The following is a 21,546-nucleotide window of genomic DNA, read 5'->3' as shown; positions in this document are numbered from 1 at the left end:
ATAAATTCATCCTAGTTTTAGTCATTTTTCAGGCTATTATCTGTAATTTACCAGAACAGGTAAATTCTATATAATAACTAATAATAAGCAATTAATAAAATGATGGTTAAAACCGGTTTTCATCTCGTTACCGTGTAGCTTCGTCACATTTTTCTCCATCCCTTCCTCTACGTCAATAAGCATATCATATTATACATTTTCATAATATATCTTGCAAGTGCAGTGAGACTTCCCAAACCCAAGAAAACAAAAGTATGGTTGGGTAAAACTGGGTACAAACTTTCAAAATTAAACCACTTAGCACAGATTTGGCAGAAACATTTTTACATCTCAATTAAACTGTCTTTATTCAGAGACCTGACATGACTCATTCATTCCCTTTTTTTTTGTTTGTCTTTCTGAGACCGTGTGCTTCATCCTGCCCACTTTGTTGATTATTATACAGTTTGTCAGCTGCACTGACTTTTTCGGTAGGACTGAACCAATAAACAGGCTGATAACAGTTTACTACAGATCATTATGAATTGGCATTAATGTCAGTGGACAGAGAACCTGGAAGAGTAACAACACTGCTGCCTGTATTGTACACAGCCTCAGGGTTCCTACACATTTACTATTTCAAAATGCCTCACTTTCACATTTCCAGACTTCTCAGTAAATGTTACAGATCGTGTTTGATATCCAAGTACACAGCTGGATTTTATCATGTAAATAAATGGTGTTAAACCATAAACATGTATGTAACATTCTGACTACGTATGGCGTCGTGTTGCCAGATAACAGCCTGAAGACTGAAGCGTGCTGTTGCTCATACAAGTTAGCAGTTCAAGCTGTGATGGTCAAAGAGTGAGCAACATCTTTACACAAACAGGACCAGTGCCAACTCTACTCCTATTTTTCTATTGTTCCCATCATCTACTTAGCCTCGTTCATCAGTAAGAACTATAAAAAACTTAATGATTTTGTTTACATGGCGTCTGTGTAGCCTTCTTTATTTCCTGTGTCCATGATGATGTATGCAGCCATTCCAATTATCTTAATTAGATATATATTTTTTCCCAGGAACACAAGGGAGTATAGCGTTACAACACAGACGCAGCTGCTACAGAGCAGACGCCGTACTTTTGGTTTCTATTAGTCTATCGACATTTCATGCATCTATTCCCAAAATGACATAATATTTCCCGCTCACTGACTGTTTAAGTCATTTTAATGCTCTCAGTGACATTATTGTTAACACACGCTGCCTGAAACACAGTTATATAGCTGTGGAAGCAAAGAGTTAAGAAATCTCTCACCTTATCAACGTCTTCGCGGCTCAGTCCCAACACGCTTCCCATGAGCCTCAGCACGTCGGCACGCTTGGTTTTCGGTGTGTGGAAGTATCCCAAGAACAGGTTCCGCATCAGGACCCTGCAGACGCAACAGCAATGTTGTGTCATGAAGTAATTCAGATTTAAAAGGTGCAGCTGCATGAACTGGAAATAAATACATCAGTTGTAACGTTAGTCTGCTCTTAACAGGCAAAAAGAGGTGCACAACGTTTATTTATAGCAATTCAAAGACTATACAGGTTTAAAGGGAACATTTGTTTTCCATAACTGTGAAACCAAAGCATCTCTACAACAATGCATTTTCCAAAACTATGTTTGTTGCTAAAGATGCAGGAACATTTCCTCAAACCATTAAGGTTCACCTAATCCTACGATTTATCTGGAAAAAATCAGTCAAAGGCACATTATTTCCACTGGACAGCGACAAACTGTCCAAATCTGCTCCAGTTACAGGTTTAATACTCCAAATGCGGCACTAAAGCTTTAAAAACGAGACCTCGTCACATTTTATTTTGCAGTGTGACTTTCAAAAATCTGATTAAAATGAACTGAGATGTTTGGTGGAATGAAAAACAATCATAATCTTCATTAAACAGAATAAAAGGCTTGAGGATTGAATCCTGAGAGGACTGAGCTTACTTGTCAATCTTTCCCTCTGTGCTGTTCAGGAGGTTCATCAGCTTCTTCTGCGCCTCCTCCAACATCTCCTGTCTCACATCCACTGCAGAACAAACAGAAGCACGAGGCGTTATTTCATCTTTTCAAGCAATGTTCGTGTCTCAGTTGCACACAAAGCAGCAAACATCTGCTTTTGCAAAAAAAAAAAAAGTTTTAAAACAGCACAAAGTTGTTCTGAAAGACTCTTCTAATCATCTAGATCTGTCACACTCGGCTTCATTTTCCCAGCGACCAAGACAGCAGGAGGCCCTATTTATCAGACAAAACATTAAAAGACTTGTAACTAATTTTTCATTGAAATGAATTATGTTGAAATTAACTGCACTACATCAACAAACAAACAAAAAACCCCAGAGCCAATCAGTCTATTTTCATGGGGAATTACAAAACATTTAGTCGGCCAGACGGCACAATTATCGCAGCCAAACGAGGAACACCGGCCGTAAGATGAGCACAACTGAGTTTAACTCCTTCATGAAATAATATTCTGCCCACTGCACAAAATAAAAAGATTTGTTTTAAATCGATTTCCTCAAAAGATATTAGCCAAAAAAAAAAAAAATACTGAGCTCTTTTTGTATGAAGCAAGCAAAATATTGTGACGTTATTTAATAGAAAATGTCACATTGTAAAGTAAGTTCACATGCAAAGTCTCCAGCCAATCAAAGACATTTATTTCCTCAAACCAATCAAAGACATACAAAGTTTCTGAATTTCTCCAACCAAAGGGTCTCATCTTTTCTGGCCAATCAATGGCTCTTGTGCTCTCGAGCCAATCAAAGTTTTTCTTTCTTTTTTTCAAGCTAATGAAAGCCTCTGAATTTCTCCAGCCAATCACAGATGCTTATTTTTTTTACAAGTCAATCAAATGCTGTCATTTCTGTAACCAATCAAAGGCTCTCAATTATTCCAGCCAATCACATGCTTTTTATTTCTTCTCTCTGGCCTCTATGCTCATTAGCTCTTGTTAATCTCTGTTTAGATCCTTTTGTCTGAGCACTATCCCATCCTAATTTTATCTGCTTCATGTTCATGTTTCGCATCTCCAATAAAGGCATTAAAACACCCCAAAACAAATACATATTAAAAGAAACCCAATGAAAATCCAACCCAAAGACAAATTTTTTTGACAGATTTTTTTCCCATGGTGTTTCTAATTTAGTAAAATTTAGCAAAAAGCAAGAATATACGTCTTGTCTGGCTGCTGAAATATAAAATACAATCACAATTTGGAAAAACTTACGATGCTAAAATACCTTCATACCAGCGTTCTGAGAGAATTTACTTTTCAGAGTATCAGATACGGGAACAAACTAGAGCTATACCAGACATACCAACGCTGGTGTGACTGTACAGCTTCTCACAGCTAATCGACTACTCATAGACGCAATGTACATTCCCCTATAGGTGACTGATTTGTAGAGCAAATATAAAACCTCATATCAGGTCTGGACAAATACAAAGTGTAAGCAGCATGAGAGCCGTGACAAAAGAAACAGTCTGAGAATTTGCTGTGATGTAATGCTCGTATCTGATAACAGCCAAATCTGCTGAGTGTGACATAAAAATAGATTTTAGGACTGAGGGGGGATTACGGTCTCACTTATTTTGTCTGTTATTCAGCCTGTGATAAGGAAACAAATCTACTCAAAAGGCCTTAAAATGCCATCAAGACATTTATTTTACTACAACCCCATGCCGACTTCTTTATTCAGCCGTAAAGCTGCAAAGTCGAAGTTTATAGAGATCGGGCTGATAAAGCGGACCTTCCCACGCAAACATTTATAGCGGAGGAAGAAAACCTGGAGAAGAAGACATGTGGGGAAGTTGGCAGGCGGAAACACTCACCTTGTTTTTTCAGCTCTTCGAGTTGCTCCTCCTTCAGGTCGAGCTGATCGGTGAGACGAGATGCGGAATCTAAAGCAGCGTTGGCTTCGTCCAGGTTCATCTGACAGACAGAAAAACAGCGTTTAAGAGCGTTTGTCTACACTGGCTTTCATTCAACTGTAGTGTCATTAAGAAAAACAACGAAAAAAGATATGGAAACATTTGTCTTCGCTGTTGACAGCACATGTCAGATATCAGTGATGGAAAGCAACTAAGTACATTTACTCGAGTTCTGCACTTAAGTACAGTTTGACTTACTCATACTTTCCTTACATATTTTAATTTTTCTGCTGCACCACAATTATGAGGTAAATATTGTACTTTTTACTCCATTATATCTATTTTATATCTTTGCAGATTTAGTTTAACAATAAAAATATGATCAATTGGTTAATTATTATGTAATAATATAGATAAAGATAAAACTTTATTGATCTCTGAGGAGATACTTACAGGTTATCCAGCAAAAAAAAAAAAACTATATAAAGTAGCAAAACCTCCTTTACAAGCTTTAACATTAAAGCAATGAACACAATAATTCTTATACAATAATATATAACGTGTTTAATATAATGAATGCTGTTACTTTTGGTACTTTATGTGTATTTTAATGATAAAACTTTTGTATTTTCACTCACGTCTAAACCCATGACTTCCACTTGCAAAACAGGATTTCCAGAAGTAGTAGCATTGGTACTTTAACTTGAGTACAAGATCTGAGTATTTCTTCCACCTCTGTCAGACACTGATAAAGTAAATAGATTGTCTGATCAGTTATTGATTGTTGGTTTACCTGCAGAGCAGATGCTTGATCTTCCAGCTTCAGGGCTTTTCGTTTCCACTCCTCCTTCTCTTTTTTGTGCTTCTCTAGCTCTGCAGAGTACATGGCTTTCTCCTCTGATATTGAAAGAAACAATTCAAGTATTACTGCAAGCAAAATGGAATTTAATCGACTCCAGGCATAAACTGAACAATCACAATCACCAGGTGCCGTCAGGAAAACATTTGGCGAAACAAAAAAAACAAAGCAGATGCAACTGGACTGGAGAAGCATTGCAACATGCAAAGAAAAACCACGTTTGATTCTGCCAACTTGCCTTGTTGGAATTGCTCTAGCACCATCTGCAGGTTGGACAGCGACACTGCGTACTGGTTGACCTGTTCCTGAGAAGTTCTGAGTTGGGCGAGAGCCTCGTCCCTCTGCTTCACCACGCCGCTGAGCTGCTCCTGCAGAGACTCCACCTGCATGCTGGCCTGTTGGCTGCAGAGAGAGAGAGAGGGAAGGTAAACACAGGAGGAAGGACTTGAACATGAAGCTTTTTTTTCCCCACAAAACCTCTGTAAGGTAATACAGTGCTGCCCATTTATTATCATACCCTCTGTCTAGGATGAAGTTATGACTATATCCGGGATGTTCCAATAAGCGGGCTTCAAGATGACGGCAAGTTTGGCTGTGAAAACTAGCCTATGTCCTGGACCAGCACGATCTACGTGAGGATTAACTTATCCTGATGAACTAGCTGAGCAGTTCAGTTATAAGTAATGACATGCTCTGCAACAATGTGATTCTCTTTCATGCGCCCTAATTAATGTCAGACAGGGTGTGAATAACTCAGTGAAGCAGATCTCAGGTGAGCAGGTAATTGACAAACAAACAAACACGTTGCCTTCCACGGCTGACCGGGATGTAATAATCTGCCACGCATGACCGATGCTTGGCCCGTGAGCCATAACGATTGGCTGACCATGACTTTAAACGGGCAAAAGTATTCATAAAATCAATTTCTGGGAATTTTGTTATGACAAAAACTGGGATTATGACATTATTCTATGACAATAAATGGGCTGTTTTGTTATAGGCTATATAGAAAATGATTCAGGACAAGGGCTGCAAGGTGGCGAAGTTGGTAGCACTGTTGCCTCAAGAACAGCAAGAAGGTCGCCGGTTCGCATCCCGGTGGGGGCACCGGGATCTTTCTGTGTGGTATTAGCATATGTACAAATGTAGATGCAAACCAGCCCCTTCACATGGTGAAAAATCTGGTTCTGTGAAGGAAAATCCTGCAGGAAAACTTGCTATCCCTGCACTTACACTTGCCTACACTGTAAAGTAGCACAAAGTAAAACAGACTCATCCCAAAAGGAGAGTGACAGAAAACACAATATAACATGCTACTAAGTTAGTGTAGTGTTCATGTATGAAAGGCAGAAGGACAGAGAAGGGAGAGGAGGGCTCTAATTTTGAAATTATTCGAGAGTATAAAATCTTTTATCAGGACTTACAGCTGCATGCTATGTATGTAACAGTGGATTTCAATGTTGTAAAGGACAGGGGGGAGCAGATAAATTGAAAATAATAGGACCTAAGATATCGCATTGAGGGACCGGGACACCAGAGGAGGCTTCTATCACCTCATTCTGTCACCTGTGTTTTGTGCAGAAAACATTTCCAACAATTGGGTCCCAGAACAGCTCAGTTTGGGGGTAAATGTGTGGTCATACCAGCTTTTAATGTAGTCATCTAGTGGAATAGTACAAGTGTGAGGACGGCTGACTGCAGCATTTTAATTATCCCAACCATGGTGAGAAAGCGTAGTGACGTCCCCGCTGATTTCATGTAGTTATATTTTAAGCTGACCTGGCGTTCTCCACTGCACTCGAGGACGTGGCCAGCCTCTCGTCCAGCAGCGCCACCCTCCTGCGCAGGTCCGTCTCCCTGTCCTCTGCGGCCAGGGCCTCTCTGGTGTACGAGTCTTCGATCTCCAGCAGGTGATTACGCAGCCTTTCCAGCTCCAAGTTGAGGCGCTGTTCTTTATCCCTCACATGCTGCAGCTGGAATCGACAGAGACGCTGTCAGCTCTGTACATTCTATAATTAAGCCTAATTCATTCTTTTTCTACAGATTTGAAGGTGTTCACAGTATGATACAGTTCTGGGGAATAAATAATGTTATTTGTGACATTATCATGGTTGGACAACACGAAGAAGCAGGTCAAAGCTGATTGTGGATCTAACAATACTACAATACTATAATCTGGTCTTTCGGAAAATGTGAATCTGGAAATAAATTTTTCCGATATTTCCATGAGAAATCTGAGCAATATGAAGTGTTTTTATTGTTGGCATTTGATGGAAATTTGTTGATCGAATTTTGATGAATAAATTTAAGCAACAATGTGTAGATTTGGGCAATTTTTTTCATTAATCAATGGAAGGAAAGTGAAGGAAAGGAAAAACTGCAAAAAGTACAATGTGGATCCCTTAACACATACATAAAAAAAACCCTGAAAAATCTAAATACAGCAATTGAGGCAAAAAGAACGCAAGCATACTAATGCATTTTTGTAGACTCATCATTTATCATCTTTAGTTGAATTTGACTTAATGTTCAGTAATTGTTTGTTCTGCATCTTTTTTTTTTTAAACCCAGCTTTGAACTTGATTGAGTTTGATTGATGGAGTCAAATCTGTCAGAGTTACTTCTGAGAAGTTAGTACGTCAGTGTTGTCATCTTACCTCAGTCTGTACTGCTGTGGTCTCCATTTGTTTCTGCTTGAGCGCCATCATCACCTGATCTCTCTCGTGCTGGAACATCACAGCTTTCTCCTGCATGGACTTCATCTCATTCAAGAGCTGGTTCAGCTCACCGGATTTACCCTAAAGTCACAACACCAACAGTCAATACAGATTCCAAACATTTCAGGAAAAAAGAACAAAGAGAAAACTGTATTTAAAGTTCTTTAGAAACTCACAAAAAAACTCAGAAACAGAAAAGTAACCGACCTGCTCTTTGTCCTTCAGCATCCTCTCCACAGTTGCGGCCTTCTCGCTCACCGCGCTCAGTTCAAACTCCTTCTCTCTCAGCAGGAGGGAAACCTGCATGTTGGTTTCCTGCAGCGCTCTGAACTCAGACTCCTTCTCTCGAGAGCGTGCCGCCACCAGCTCGTTCTCCTCCTTCAGCTTCTTCACGTCCATTTCCAGGATAAGCGCTCGCTCTTTCAGGTTGGTCACCGCCTGCTTCAGCACCTCGTTGTCATTCTCGCGGTTGCGCAGCGACTCGCTCACTTGAATTAGCTGGTCTCCTTTGGTTTTGATGAGCAGGTCTTTCTCCCTCACTGACCTCTGCAGGGCATCCAGTCTCTCTTTGATCATCCGGGCCTCCTCAGCCTGACTTCTCTGCTCGCTCTCCGAGGCGGATGCTGAGTTGGACAGTCGGTGGTTGTTCTCTTGAAGGGTCCTGATGGTGTTTTCCTTCTCAGCCAGCTGTGCTCGCAGTCGTTCGTGTTCCTCCTGCAGTTTGTCGCTGCTGACGGGTGAAGCTGTCTGCTGACTCAGGACTTGAGCTGTGAGGGAGGCACCACTGGACTGAGCGACCTCAGGAGTCTGTGCTACGCTGTCCAGTTTACCCAGCAGGACGTCCTTGGTGGAGCTGAGCTGGGTGATGGTCTGCTGGACCTGTGCGAGCTCCAGACTCAGACTTCCCAGCCTCCTCTCCTTCTGCTCGTAGCTCTGGATCAGTCGAGTGTAGTCCACTGACAGCTTGGAGCTGCAGTCGCTGTCAGCTGAGACCTGACTCTGCAGCTTGATCAGCTCCTCCTGCAGCTGAGCCGACTCGTGCTGCATGTTTTTAACCGTCGTGATCACCTGCTGCTTCCACTCCTCCATCTTCTTCACCTGCTGCTTCAGCGTGTCCCTCTCCTGCAGCAGCTCCTCAAACTGGTTGCTGCTGACACCTCCAGAACCAGCACCAGACTCTCCTCCCGAGGACTGCAGGACGGTCACCAGGGTTTGGCACTTCTGGGTCAGCGCATCAATCTCTATGTCCTTCTCCCTTATAATTCGAGACAGGTTCTGGATGGTCTCCTTGAACATCTCTTGGCTTCCTGAGGGATCGCTCATGTTGGAGAGGCGCTGGTTCTCCTGCTGAAGCTTCAACAGCGCTGCCTCCTTCCCCGCCATGATGTCCATGAGGCGGTGATAGTCGGAGCGGAGCTGGCTGTTCTCTCTGGTCTTCTCGTTGAGCACGGCGAGCACCTGCTCTCTCTCCACAGCGTACGCCTGCAGCTGCTGCTGTAAGAACAAGACGTCCTGGTTGTGTCCTCCGCCCATTGAAACTCTGGCATGAAGCGCCTGAATTTCCAGATCCTTCTGCAAGATCACCTGGGAGAGTTTGCCCACTTCATCGCGAGACACTACCAGCTGATCCAGCTGCTTGGTCAACGAGAGGTTCTTCTCGTTCAGCTGGCTGATCTCTGTCTCTTTCTCCTTGATGCCCTTCACCAGTTTTTCTATTTCTACTTTGGACAGGTCATGTTTCTCGTTGCCGTTCTCCTGATTCAGAGACTGGGTCTTGTCCTCCTGCAGGATGACTTCTCCCTGCACAGGAGGAGAGTTGGCCCGGCCTTGACTCTCACTGAGCTGATCCACTGTCTGCTGGAGGCGCAACATCTCTTCATCTCTGGCGTGGATGAGTCTGTCGTAGTTGAGCGTGGTCTGCTGATGGCGGGCGTGGGCCTGTTCGAGCTCGCTCTGCTGAGCCTGCAGAGACTGCTGAGACAGAAGGAGAGAAGCTTGCTGCTCCTCCAAGGTTCTCCTCAGAGTCTGGACCTCCTCCTCCAGCCCATTCCTGGAGGACTTGAGCTGGGTGATCTCTGTCTCCAGCTCGGTGATGATGTCCAGAGTCCTGGGCTCAGCCAGAGGTTGAGGTCTGCTCTGCTGGTCTCTGATGCGATCAATCTCCTCTTTCAAATGGCTGTTCTCCTCCTTCATGCCTCCCAGCTGTTTGTCCTTTTCCTCAAGCGCCTGTTTGAGAGTGTCGGCCTCCTTGGTCACGACTGAAATACTGTTCTCCATCTCTGCCTGTAAATCTGCAGCGTTTTGTTTTAAAGTCTCCATAAAAGCATCTTTCTCCTGAAGTAAATCTGTCAGCTGCTTCTGCCCTGCAACTGTGATCGAAAGCATCTCATTAGTGTCTCTGTGGTCGGATGCCAGCTGCTCCATGTCTCTCTTCAGCTGGGATATCTCCAGGTCTTTGTCCTGGTTTAGTTTGATGGCACGTTCATGCTCAGTCTGTAAAGCCGAGGCGTCCATGGACCGAGCTCGAGTCAGCTCCTCGATGGTCTGCTGGTACTGTTTCACCTGCTCCGTTAGTGTCCTCTCTGCCTGAGACAATTCCCCTTCGAGCTGATTTTTCTCAAGTTTTAACGCTTCAATTCGAGTATCCTTCTCCCTCACAGTCCTGTTCTGAGCAGCTTGGCTTTCCTTCAGCTGCTTGGTTAGTTCCTCTACTTTACCCACAGTTTGTTCACTATCGTCCTTCAACCTCCTGTTCTCCATCTTCAACTCATAGTCCTCAGACATCACCTTCTCGTGAGAGCTCTTCATCTCATCCAATGCTCTCCTGAGGTCTGATAACTCCTTCTCTTTCGCTTCAAGCTCCTCCTTAGCTCCACGTGCCTCAGTTACCTTCACCTGTCCCTGATTTAGCTCTGCTTTAGTAGCAGACATCCGCTCCTCTCTCTCCTGTAGGGTCTTCTTCAGCTCTGCGACTTCTCTTCGAGCGTCCCGGCTCTGCTCCTGTGCATGTCCCAATTTGTCCTTCAGCTCCTTCACTGTCTGCTCCAGCTGCTGTCTGCCCATGTGCAGGTCGTTGAGGGTGAACGCACTCTGGCTCACTTTCTCCTTTTGGGTCTCCAGCTCTTGCTCCACTGCCTTTTTCTGGTCCTTGGTTGTGCTGAGCTCGGCAGTCATTCTTTTCAGCTCTGCCTCGGCTTCTTTCAGCTGTCCAGAGAGCTGCTCCTTCACCGAGATCATATGCTGGAGACACAGAAAAGATTTTTTTTTTAAAAAGAGAGAGAAAGCAAAAACATTTTACATTTCCACTGTTTCAACATATTTTCCCTTTTTCCTCCAAACTTTAATGTTTATGCTGTGTGTAAAGATGTTTATAATTGTTGCTCAGCGCGACGTGTTGAGAGAAAAGTTATGACGGTTTTGTTTCTTTGCACCATTTATAGACCTGAATAAATAATACAGCAACGTGAGAGATCACACTGGCTTCTAAACCATTCAAAACTACAGCACCAACAATATAATAAGAAACAAAGCAGGAAATCACGCCCTGACGGTGTAATGGAGGTGTTCTATCTATCTATAAATGCTCAGAGGAAAGTATTGTGTTATAGAATTATTTGGTTTCTGATTGGTTTTCTGTAGTTTAAAGGGAAATTCCTTCTTTCTGCATCTCTGTGTCCTCGAGTGTTGACATGATGTAAATTTTCTGCACAAGACCGTGAGGGTGCACAGGGACCCCTCTGCTGAAATTGTGAGCAGCCCAAAATTTAAGATTGTGCAGATTGTACATCCTGCAAATAAGTGACTGTACATGCACCAGGAAAACAAAAGGTGCACTAAACTAAATGCTTGTGATGAGAAGAGGCTGTGCAATGGGATTTGCTGTTATCCACACCTTTATAATTCATCACTTAAAGAGTTGTAGCTGAAGTTGTTGCTGCTGTAGTTTGGAGGTTATTTGGTTTGTACATGTTGGCACAGCCTTTCAGAAACACAAATGGGACCTTTATGTGATTTTCAGTGTTTGATACGAGGGGCCCTGCAACTGTATGCTTATCAGAACGATGTGTACATGTTGTAGTATAATCCAGCTGAGTGCACATCTGCTGACTGCTTTCAAAGTCAGCATCGGTCTGCACACAGGAGAAATGCAACCAAACCAAGCTGAAAACAGGACAATCCAACACACTGAAATAAACTGAAATCAAATCAAGTGTTAAACAATAAATAAAGAAAGCCCAGTGGTCAGTCAGACCTGCGTTGCCTCCTGGTTCTGCTGGTCCAGTTCCTCCAGCTCAGACATCAGGGTGTCTCGTTCCTCCTCAGCAGCTCTCAGGAGCTTGTCTCTCCTCTCCAGCTCCACCTTCAGATCCTCCAGTGACTCGGCTGCACCAGACTCAGCTTCATTATTGCTAATTATTTGTTCTTCTGCCACTTTTAGTCTTTCTTGCAGATTAAGCTGTGGACAAAGAGCCACAAAAAACAAGATTAACACTTCAGGATTTCTTACAGGCTCAAATGCACATTCTTTCACAAATTAACTAATCAATAAAAAAGCTTTGTCTTGTTCTTTGGTGCATAAAATCAATATCTGACTCGACATTCATTTGTTACTCTGGTGAGTGCTTATCTTTTCCTGTCTTACCTCTAACTTAACACATGTAAATGTACATGGACAAGTCTATGGACAAAGAAAATGTATCTAATGAAGCACTTATCTTTAAAAAAGTACATACCAACAGACAGTAATTGCATCAATACACATTCTTCGGACAGCTGGTAGTTGAAGATAATGCTACTTTTGCAGCAGAGAAACAAACCTGTTCTTGTTCGAGGGCCTCCTTCTCTTGTCTCAGCGTCCCAATAATAGTGTTTAGTTCTAAGATGTCTGCATGCTCCACTTCTTCCTTTGGTTCTGCCTGTAAGTTCACATTAAAAGAGACATATACTTAGAAAACTCTACACTTTAAGCCATAGCTACATATAGTGTACAGAATTCAGCTTGTTGTTTATGTTCATACTTGCCTCAGTCTGGTTTTTCAGTCTCTCGATTTCTTTTTCTGCGCCTAGAAAGTGGAAATTTTAGTTTGTATGCAGACAAATTGTGGCTTAAAGTGGGTAGTAAATGATACTATTGTGTTTCTATGTGTGAATAATATGAGGTTATTACAAATACAAGTAGCATAATGAAAATAAACTATACAAACTATAGTTAAGATGACAAGGCGCATGAGTTTTAAGCAGCTGTATTCAACACATATCAAATTGTACCTGTCAGGTTATTTCTCAGCGTTTGGATCTCGTGTTCTAGCTGAGCTTTCTGCAGAGCCTTCCCCTCCTGCTCTCCAACTCGCGTCTGGAGTTCGGCCACGGACGCCTGCAACCTGGTGTAGTTCTGCAGCAGCCCGGCGTTCTCCTCCTGGGCGTCATCCCTCTCCAGCTGCAGCGAAGCCTGTTTCCTCTGAGCTTCCTCCAGGCTGGCAGACAGCTCGGCCAGCTGCTTCTCGCGCTGCTCTGCTACTTCCTGCAGGGACCGAATGGTTTTCTGCAGCTCAGGTAGTTTGGAGGCGTCTGATGAGGGACTGGCTTGACCACCACCTGAAGAAAGTAATTTAGAAAATGATTTCAATTTGTGTGGTACATGCATCCTAGAAGCTTGGTTATAGCTGACCTTTCTATGAAGAAAATTGAATATTTTTGGTATTTAAGTCATGACTTCTTGTTCAAATGTCTCCCTGAGTCCAAAGTTTCAATAATAAACACCAAAGTTAAGCTAACCACTCTGGATCTGCTCCTCCAGCTCTTCTATCCTCTCCTCGTACTCTGCCAGCTCTTCTCTGTGCCGCCGCGAGACGTCGGCCATCTTCTGCCGCTGGGCGTCCTGCAGAGCTGCCAGTTCGTGCTGATGTTCATCCACCTCACGACTCATTTCGTCTCGTAGCTCCTGTTTAAAAGCAGCAGCAAGGGTAAAGTCAATGTGACTACTGTCCAAGCACGATTCATATTCTACTACAATTTATACTTGAAACAGTCAGGAACTACCGTTTACAAATTACCTTAATAGTCCTTTGCAGTTTGAGAATCTCACCCTGGTCTCCATTACCAGCTCCTGCTGCTGTTGAAGCCTGCAATAACAACATAAAGTCAATATATTCATTGATACGAAAACTTGGCATTATTTCTGAACATGTTTTGTTTTAAGGGTTCAACCTGATCATTCAACCTGAAATCGCAAGTTCTCACTTTTGTCTAGTCGAGCAGATAGTTTGTTTTATTTGGCCAAATTTTTACATATCCGCCTGTGACACTTCTGCCTCCACCCCAACAGATTTAGGATCAGTGACTTTATTTTATTTTATTTACTGAGCAACAGCTTTATCAGAAACATCTCATTCCAGGAAATTAAACTTATTCTGAATAAAACCTCACTGGGAAACAAATCAATAGAATTGATTTGAAAGTGAGATCTGTGCAGCTATTTTTAACTAAAACTGCAATATTGCTGTTAAAATATGAACATATGTAACCTTTGTCTATTTGGCATCGAAAGCTACTAAACGTGCACCAAATGAATACATATGGAGGAAACAATACATGTGGAGGACTGTAGTCTACCTCACCGGAAGTAGACTGCAGGAAGGTCTGACATTACAAACAACATTCTCTTCCCTTTTCCACTGTCTACATCTGAACATTTTCAAGTCTGCTTCGCTACTGAAAACATCATCAACAAACATCGCATCGAGGAGAAACCTGCACACTGAAAATGACAAATACTAACAAAGACTTGGCAATAAGACATGTCTGCTTGGTTCTTTTGTTGAATTATCCATTCTAATGACAGTGCTTGCCTCCCTGCTTGTAAACATTTCACTAAAACAAGTTCCCTGTGTCACTAATTTGTAGGAACACTGTCACTGCATCCTGGGATAAGCAGTACACAACATGACTGTGACTGGTTCAAATAAATGCATTGTGCCAGTGTTTTCTTTCCTCTATAGAAGAATGCTAGAAGAAGCCAGACCATTCAGTGGAAACAGGTCTGACTACGCAAGAAAAGGAAGCCTGTGATATAAATTGATGGAATATTGACTTGGACAGTATTCTCTAATGGTAAGACGAAAGTTCAGTGGGCTTGTAAACCATCTTTCATCCACAAATCCCACCATACTTTTACCTGAGACATTCGCCTCCAGTGCGCCACCTCCGCCTCCAGACGCATGACTTCAGTGGACAGCCTGTTGATCTCCTGCTGCGACCAGATGACGTCGCTGAGGTCGACTTCATCGCCGTGGAAGCCCTGGTGAGACCCTGAGGGACGTGACAGGTAAGTGGAAGCCGAAGAGGAGGTAGTGGTCGCGGAGGTGGTGGTGATGGGCAGCAGCGCTGCACCGACAGAGGCAGACTGGGCTGACTGCTGCAGCTTCTGGACTTCTTCCTGGAGTCCACTCTGCCGAGCTTTAAAGTGACTGATCTCCACCTGGGAAGATACAAAAATACCCAGCATTAACATGAGCTTCATGTCTGTAATCTGTGACAACACTTAGCTGCTGCATTCAAATTAATTTTCATGCGTATACATTTATGCATATTTACACACTTGAAACTCCTTAACTTCCTCCATTACTGCCATACACTATCTATAAACTCCTAAATGATGCTAAATTTGCAGCTCTGGCTTTTGTCTGCTTTGATTTTATCACACAATCTGAAGTTAAAGCAATTAATTTATGCACCATTTCTCTCTTTACAGATAGGTGTGACATCTAAGTGTGTAAATGTACGTACGTCTTTCTGTTGCAGAAGTGTTCTGTACTCTGCAGACTGTCGTTTAATCTGGATCTCCGACGCCTCCAGTTTCTCCTCGAGCTCTGCGTGAAGCTTTCTTAATCTGTCGTACTGCAAGAAACAGAGTGAGGAGTGTTGATTAGTAAAACAGAAATATGTGCAAAGTTAAGTCTTTACAGGAAGTATAAAGGAGTCGTGGTCAAGCGTTGAGCAGCTTCATTGGAACTTAGATAAACGGTAGAAGCCACTTAAACTGGGTGGATGCATGTTAATACAGTGATCTACAGCCTATTCTAAAGAATAAAGTTCATGTTAGCCCACATCTTCTGATTAAAAAATGTCCATCTCTAAATACTTTATGACTTCCCTCCCCTTTTACCTCCCTCCAAGTATTCTTAAATCTTTAAAAACATGTCTTCAACACAGTATGTGGCTTCATTTTTGAAAACAACTGGACTCTGTAGCTTTCAGCAGCTGACACAGTACATTTGTTGGGGGTTATTTTTAGCCACAGATTGTGCCCCAGTGAGTATTTACAGCAGCAGGACGGTCGGTGGGTGTGTTCGTCGTAATAAAAGAACATGTCATCTAATGCAACGACATTGTACATTTATGTGCTTTTAGCAGCTTCTGGGAGCTCTACGGCACAGAGGAATGAGAAATATCCAGTTTTGCATACACAGACTTGTTAGTAGGCTCAATTTATTGTTGTTTTCTGACTTTTTATGCTATTTATGGACAGAAACAACTCGTATTACCACCCTGCACCTAGTTGTTTGCTTCCGTCATTCAGCTAAGTTGCTGTTTACATTCATGTCTGTTCACACTCTTTCAATGCGAGTCGTGGAAACTGAAATTAAATAAGTGGGCACCCAAAATTAGTGTCACCAAATCAGTATATGAGCAAATGTTAAATGCCGTCCCAATCTTGTCTGTTCCTGAGTTGTTGTACGTTGCTTTTACAGAACATCAAGATGCTACAGTGAAGTTAACCACTAGGATGTAAAATGTCATCACTTCATTCTACCAGACATCTGTGTGAAATTTAGTCATATTTGGCCTCAAAATTCTTAAACCATTGCCAGAAATGTGTATTCTGACCTTGAGTTCATTCTTGAGTCCAAGTCAACATTTGTGCCAAATCTGAAGGAATTCCTGCAGGTGTCCAATTAAAAACGGATTTTACAGAGTTGATATTAACTATATATCACATTACACTGCATGTTAAGACTCGAGCACTGAAGGTTTCCCAGGACTCTCATAGCTTGCAACTTTACTTTTCTTTGTACAGGAACTACATGATCTGAACTGCAAGAGCCTGAACTTGTGGTGTATCAAACACAGGTGTTAACAATAACACCAATGTGTGACTGCAAAAAACACTAGAGCAGATTAAATCCATTGTTATATTATCAGTTTTGCCGGTGCTTTTCCTCTTTGGTGAGAAACATGTTCAGTTTTACTCTGAGAAAGTGAGAGTAGAATCTAACCTCAGATTTCTGAGTGGCGAACGCAGTCTCGACTTCAGCCAGCTTGGAATTGGAAACCTGTAGTTCGGTGGCTGCATCTGTGGTTACACGGAAAAAAAATAGCATCAGAATATCAACGGTGCAGACAGAATATCATGCATAAGTCAAAAACATACAGCAGGAATCAAATGAGAGAATATTTGTCTTAACAGCTGAATTATTCTTGTTCACTTTTGTATGAGCAAGAATTTTTTAAATGAGAAATGCTGTTTTTTCTCCCCCCACCATCTCACATTCAGGTGACACTGTCTGTTTTCATTCTCTATCAGTCGCACACAGACCTGCTTAACTCGGCTCACATGACAAACTAGCACGCTTGGCTGAGCAGGCCAACATTTCTAGAAATCTTTACAGCGATAAGTGTTGGAACAGCTGGACGACGCTCAGCCAACACATACCGTTCGTTACCACACAAACCGAGTTAAAGCTGCAGTCAGTGTCCTCTGTTTTGAAAAGTTTTCTTCCAACTCCTCCCTGCAGTGATAAGGAGTCATACTTGTGGTTTTTGACTGCGGCAGTGAGTTGGACTTCTGTGGCCAAAGTTCTCTCTCCGTCTGGGTTTTATCTCTCGTCGTCTGTTTGCTTTAGACTGATGAGACTTTTGGGTTTAATTGAGCAAATGTGACGGAGTTCTTCTGATGTGAGCTCTACAGTTACTGCGTTTAGAATTAACCTGGGAACAACAATCAAAGCAAATCAGCGACTTTCTGTACCACTGTATTTTAAACTGATTCTGATGTGAGATTACCTGAAACATGACAAACTATGTCCCAAAACATGAAACTAAACAGGCCTCTAGTCTGTGTCATTATCATGCAGTTATCTAAAACTCTGCTGACATTATAGAGGAAGTGACAAACAAAGTCTGCTTGACACCTTAACAAACTTTTCTTCTTAACTTTTACATCAAAGATATTCTTCTTGTGGATTAACTCGTGCACTTCAGCTTGAAAGCCCTTAAAGAATCAGGTGATTGACAGAGGAATAAATTGTTATTAAGTAGTTTCTTTAAACAAAAACAGAAAAAAAAAGATTTTATTGTTGTAAATGTGAATATCTGCGCTTTCAAAGTTTATATAAAAAAGATATAAAAAATATCTTTGAACCGTCTTTTATTTACTTAAAAAATCTTCTTTACTTTTTCCTACATTTGATTGTTTTTTTGACATTAAAAAGCTTTTTCATTGTGTCATGACCTCGCTCAGGAGGTCACAACAAAAAGAGGAACAACACCATAAACATCTGAATAATTCTTAAGTCTTCTTTTAAAACCTGATAATTTTATGACTTGCCCATTTTATTTCACTGCCATTGAGAAGTGCCTTCTAACTTGGATTTCGAAAAGTGTTCCACAAATAAAGATAATTATTATTATTGTTGCTGTTGTTGGTATTAGGGCGTCAACTAACCATTTCTTGATAAACTAAACAGGTTTTTGGTCCAGAAAATGTCACAAAATGGTGAAAAATGTTGAACAGTGTTTCTTAAAGCCCAAAGATTGTCAGTTTAGTGTCATAAAACAGTAAAGACACAAAGAAATATTCACATTTAGGAAGCTGGACTCAAAGAATTGACAACAAAACAAACTAGTCAATCCAATTATTGAATAGATAAACAGTTGACAGTAAATCTAGAAGTTGACAACTAATCGATCAGTCCTCACAGCTCCAGTTGTTATTGCTATGTAATAACTATTACTAAAGAAGCAATTCAGATCTGCCGCCTCTTTTCTGACAGTTTAAATCAACCAATCACCTAACAAGCATAAAGATAATTAGATTTATCTGTAAGAACGATACTGAAGTGCTGCATTGTAATGTTGAATCAATGCATCTTTAAAACAGTTTCAACAAAAACTGAACACAAAAATATTTCATGAAGGTCAGATTTCTTGCAGGACTGTTGCATTTCAGTGCAAGAGTTTCAGTTAATGACGTACAATATTGAATGTTTGTAATACCCAAACTCTTTCTGACTGACTGCTGATGCTGACACAAATTTTCCACCAGTTTGCTGACAGCATCAGGTCTCTCCTGTGGTGGAATTGATAAATTACTACGCTTGCTTCTGATGGCACAATGGAGGACACGACATACAGTGCTTTTCAAATCTGTACATTCACTGAGATAAGATAAGAAAACTACTTCAACTTACATGTAAAAGATGCCACTGAATCCTTATTAAACATTTTCAAACAAAACGTGTACCCTGACAAGCGTTATCTGTAATATGTAATAGTTTATTTTAAAGCTGATGATGATGCCAATATTATGGTGCATCGTTACTTCAGTTAGTTTGCCAAATAAACCACTAGCTGAGGACATGTCAGGGAGGTTTCCTGACATCATTTAGACTATTTAGTTGGCCTACCTTTGGACGTTGGCTTGTTTCTCGATGCGAACTAGTAATTATGAGTTAAAGCTGCTTTCTCTCTACCACAGACCATCAAGTTTTCAGTGTTGACATTTCCTCCAGTGATGGAAGCGAATCAGGGTTTATAGTAGGGCTGAACAATTTGAGGAAAATTTCTAATTACAATCTTACTGACTGATATTGTAATTTTCTTTGCAATATAACTTCTAGAAGTCAAACTTTAGCTCAATATGCACAGTGCAATAAATTTAAAGCATGCGATGGAGCTTCACCACATCAGATATAATCAAAAGTGTGCCTGACACACAAGGAAGTCAGCATGAGTTTTGTAAAACCAACAAGTGTTTCCACCCTGGGTCAGACACGCAGCCTAAAGCATCCTGCAAACTGCAGGCTTTGAGATTTGCTAGGTGCAATGTTTTAAATCATGATTAGAAACAGATAAATGATTCATCTCTTCAACGCACAGTCTTTGCATATCAGGGCAGCAGCTGCATCATGTCATAGCGTCTCATGTTTACTGTGGCTTTGACTGCTTTTAGAAACAAATATATCATTCTATACTTATTTTCCTTTAGAAGTTGATCTTACGCCCAGCTGCCCTGTTTGTTTTGTTTTCTAATGTTTCATATTTATTGATTCTGCAGGTTTTATTCTCTTTTCTGCACATATTTGTGCTGTTTTACAACACGTACAGCACCTCAGGTTGTTTTAAAACCTGTTGTATGAACAAAATTGAATGACGATTTGAAATGGATTAATTATTCATCCCTAGTTCTTAAACACGTCTTTGCATTTCAGGGCGTACTAACTGGAAAACAGACGTTAAAGGTAGGGATATCAAATACTTCAGCTGAACGTCTCATGCTTGCTGTGGCTTTTGGCTGCTTTTAGAAACAAATAGTTTAGCATTTTACACTTCCTTTACTTTAGAACTTGTTACAACGTTGGTCTTGTAATTTAGTGTTTCGTATTAACTGATTTTGCAAGTTTTATCCTCTTTTCTGTACATATTTGTGTTGTTTTACAACATGTGCAGCAACACAGGTTGTTTTAAAACTTGCTGTATGAACAAACTCGATCTGACTGGTTTCCTACACATAAAGCATTCTAGTGTTTTGGACCCTCAGTAGGTGCATTATTAGGGCTGGAACCCTCCAGCTACGAACCAGCCTAACCTGCTGGGACCAACCTGTGCAGTGTGCTGTCTGCTGCAGGTGTGTAGTTTAAAAAAGCCTTACTCAGGTGTGTTTAACGCTCAGGTAGAAAAACAGCCACTTACCTCCCACTTCTTCCACCCCCTCCAGCAGCATGTCTTTGGTGAAGTTTGATATCTGCCCGGTGAAGGACGACAGGCTGCCGCCGACCTGGCCCAGAGACTGGCCGAGGCCGGAGCCAATTCCACCCAGCCACGATGACATGTTCCGAGGCAAACAAACAACAACAAAGCGGGGCCGCGGAGGACGAGAGCAGCTAGCCTTGCTTTGACTCGAGAGACGCTAAAGGTAGCTCGTTCATCAAGCTCAGCTGTTGATTTTAGACCACCGGGACGTTAAAATCCACTTTTTTTGCTCCCTAACAAAGTAGCCGTTGAGGCTGACAGACGCTCATTTAACGAGCGCAGAACCCGGCTAGAAACAGCTGACCGTCCGCCTGAAGGAATCCGTCCAGACAAGCGAGGAAAGCGGCATTATCTCACCGGCAGGCAGCTAATAAGTCGGGGTACAGCTTTGTGAAAGAGTCGGCGTCACCTGCGGTCAGCGTGGTTGTAATATTCCTCAGTTTGGAGTCGCTCTAAACAGCCCAGCGCCCTCAAAGTGCCACCTCAACTGCAGCCATTATCAGCCTGCTGCTGGTTGTCAGCTGTGACGTGGACACGGAGCTCCGCCGCGGTGCATTGTGGGATACTGGAGGACCAACACAGGCGAGGTGCGTTCAAGACACTCACACACAATATGAACAGCTATGGCACAAAAAAAAGGAAATGAAAAAGGAAACATTTGTAACTGTAGTTTTTCATCTGTATTTATCCCTCGCCTAGATTTGAATCAAAAATTATTATTATTATTATTATATTAATTCATCAAAAACTTTAGATTTTACAGAATACAATGCATACACTATAAAGAAAATCTGTTATATTACAAGATTTTTAGATTTTTTTTTTCATTTTCATTTTACATTTTACATGTCATTGTACATGACTGAAATATCAATAAACAGTCAGTTAACATGTTTAATGTAAACTCATTTCAAAACTATGTCATAGAATAATTGTAAAATTTCAATACTTTTTTTGTTTTGTTTTGTTTTTTGGCATAAAGGCTGCTAAAAATACATTTGTAAATGTATTTTCTAATTTTTATTTAATTCCCAGGATTTTA

The 21,546-nt window shown here is 41.5% G+C and overlaps 1 protein-coding gene across 1 annotated transcript in view; it reads right to left on the bottom strand.

The window, feature by feature from the left end:
• trip11 (thyroid hormone receptor interactor 11) overlaps window positions 1-21,000 on the bottom strand; it is a 27,114-nt gene extending 6,114 nt beyond the window's left edge. Inside the window, exons 1-18 of the mRNA XM_008302705.1 lie at window positions 20,445-21,000; window positions 16,751-16,827; window positions 15,261-15,371; window positions 14,650-14,952; window positions 13,529-13,597; window positions 13,251-13,416; window positions 12,744-13,070; window positions 12,498-12,538; window positions 12,293-12,391; window positions 11,728-11,931; window positions 7,683-10,715; window positions 7,416-7,556; window positions 6,538-6,731; window positions 4,997-5,160; window positions 4,693-4,796; window positions 3,861-3,960; window positions 1,974-2,055; window positions 1,299-1,413 (exon numbers count right to left, since the gene is read on the bottom strand). Coding sequence (XP_008300927.1) covers window positions 1,299-1,413; window positions 1,974-2,055; window positions 3,861-3,960; window positions 4,693-4,796; window positions 4,997-5,160; window positions 6,538-6,731; window positions 7,416-7,556; window positions 7,683-10,715; window positions 11,728-11,931; window positions 12,293-12,391; window positions 12,498-12,538; window positions 12,744-13,070; window positions 13,251-13,416; window positions 13,529-13,597; window positions 14,650-14,952; window positions 15,261-15,371; window positions 16,751-16,827; window positions 20,445-20,583 — 5,469 coding nt within the window. The 5' untranslated portion in view covers window positions 20,584-21,000. The remainder of the gene's footprint in view (window positions 1-1,298; window positions 1,414-1,973; window positions 2,056-3,860; window positions 3,961-4,692; window positions 4,797-4,996; window positions 5,161-6,537; window positions 6,732-7,415; window positions 7,557-7,682; window positions 10,716-11,727; window positions 11,932-12,292; window positions 12,392-12,497; window positions 12,539-12,743; window positions 13,071-13,250; window positions 13,417-13,528; window positions 13,598-14,649; window positions 14,953-15,260; window positions 15,372-16,750; window positions 16,828-20,444) is intronic.
• Window positions 21,001-21,546: the final 546 nt, after the last annotated feature.

Source organism: Stegastes partitus, unplaced genomic scaffold (assembly GCF_000690725.1).
Source record: "Stegastes partitus isolate 25-593 unplaced genomic scaffold, Stegastes_partitus-1.0.2 Scaffold1859, whole genome shotgun sequence".
NCBI classification, from domain to species: Eukaryota; Metazoa; Chordata; class Actinopteri; family Pomacentridae; genus Stegastes; species Stegastes partitus.
Note: the sequence above shows the minus strand (reverse complement) of the source record. Positions and strands in the feature narration are given on the sequence as shown.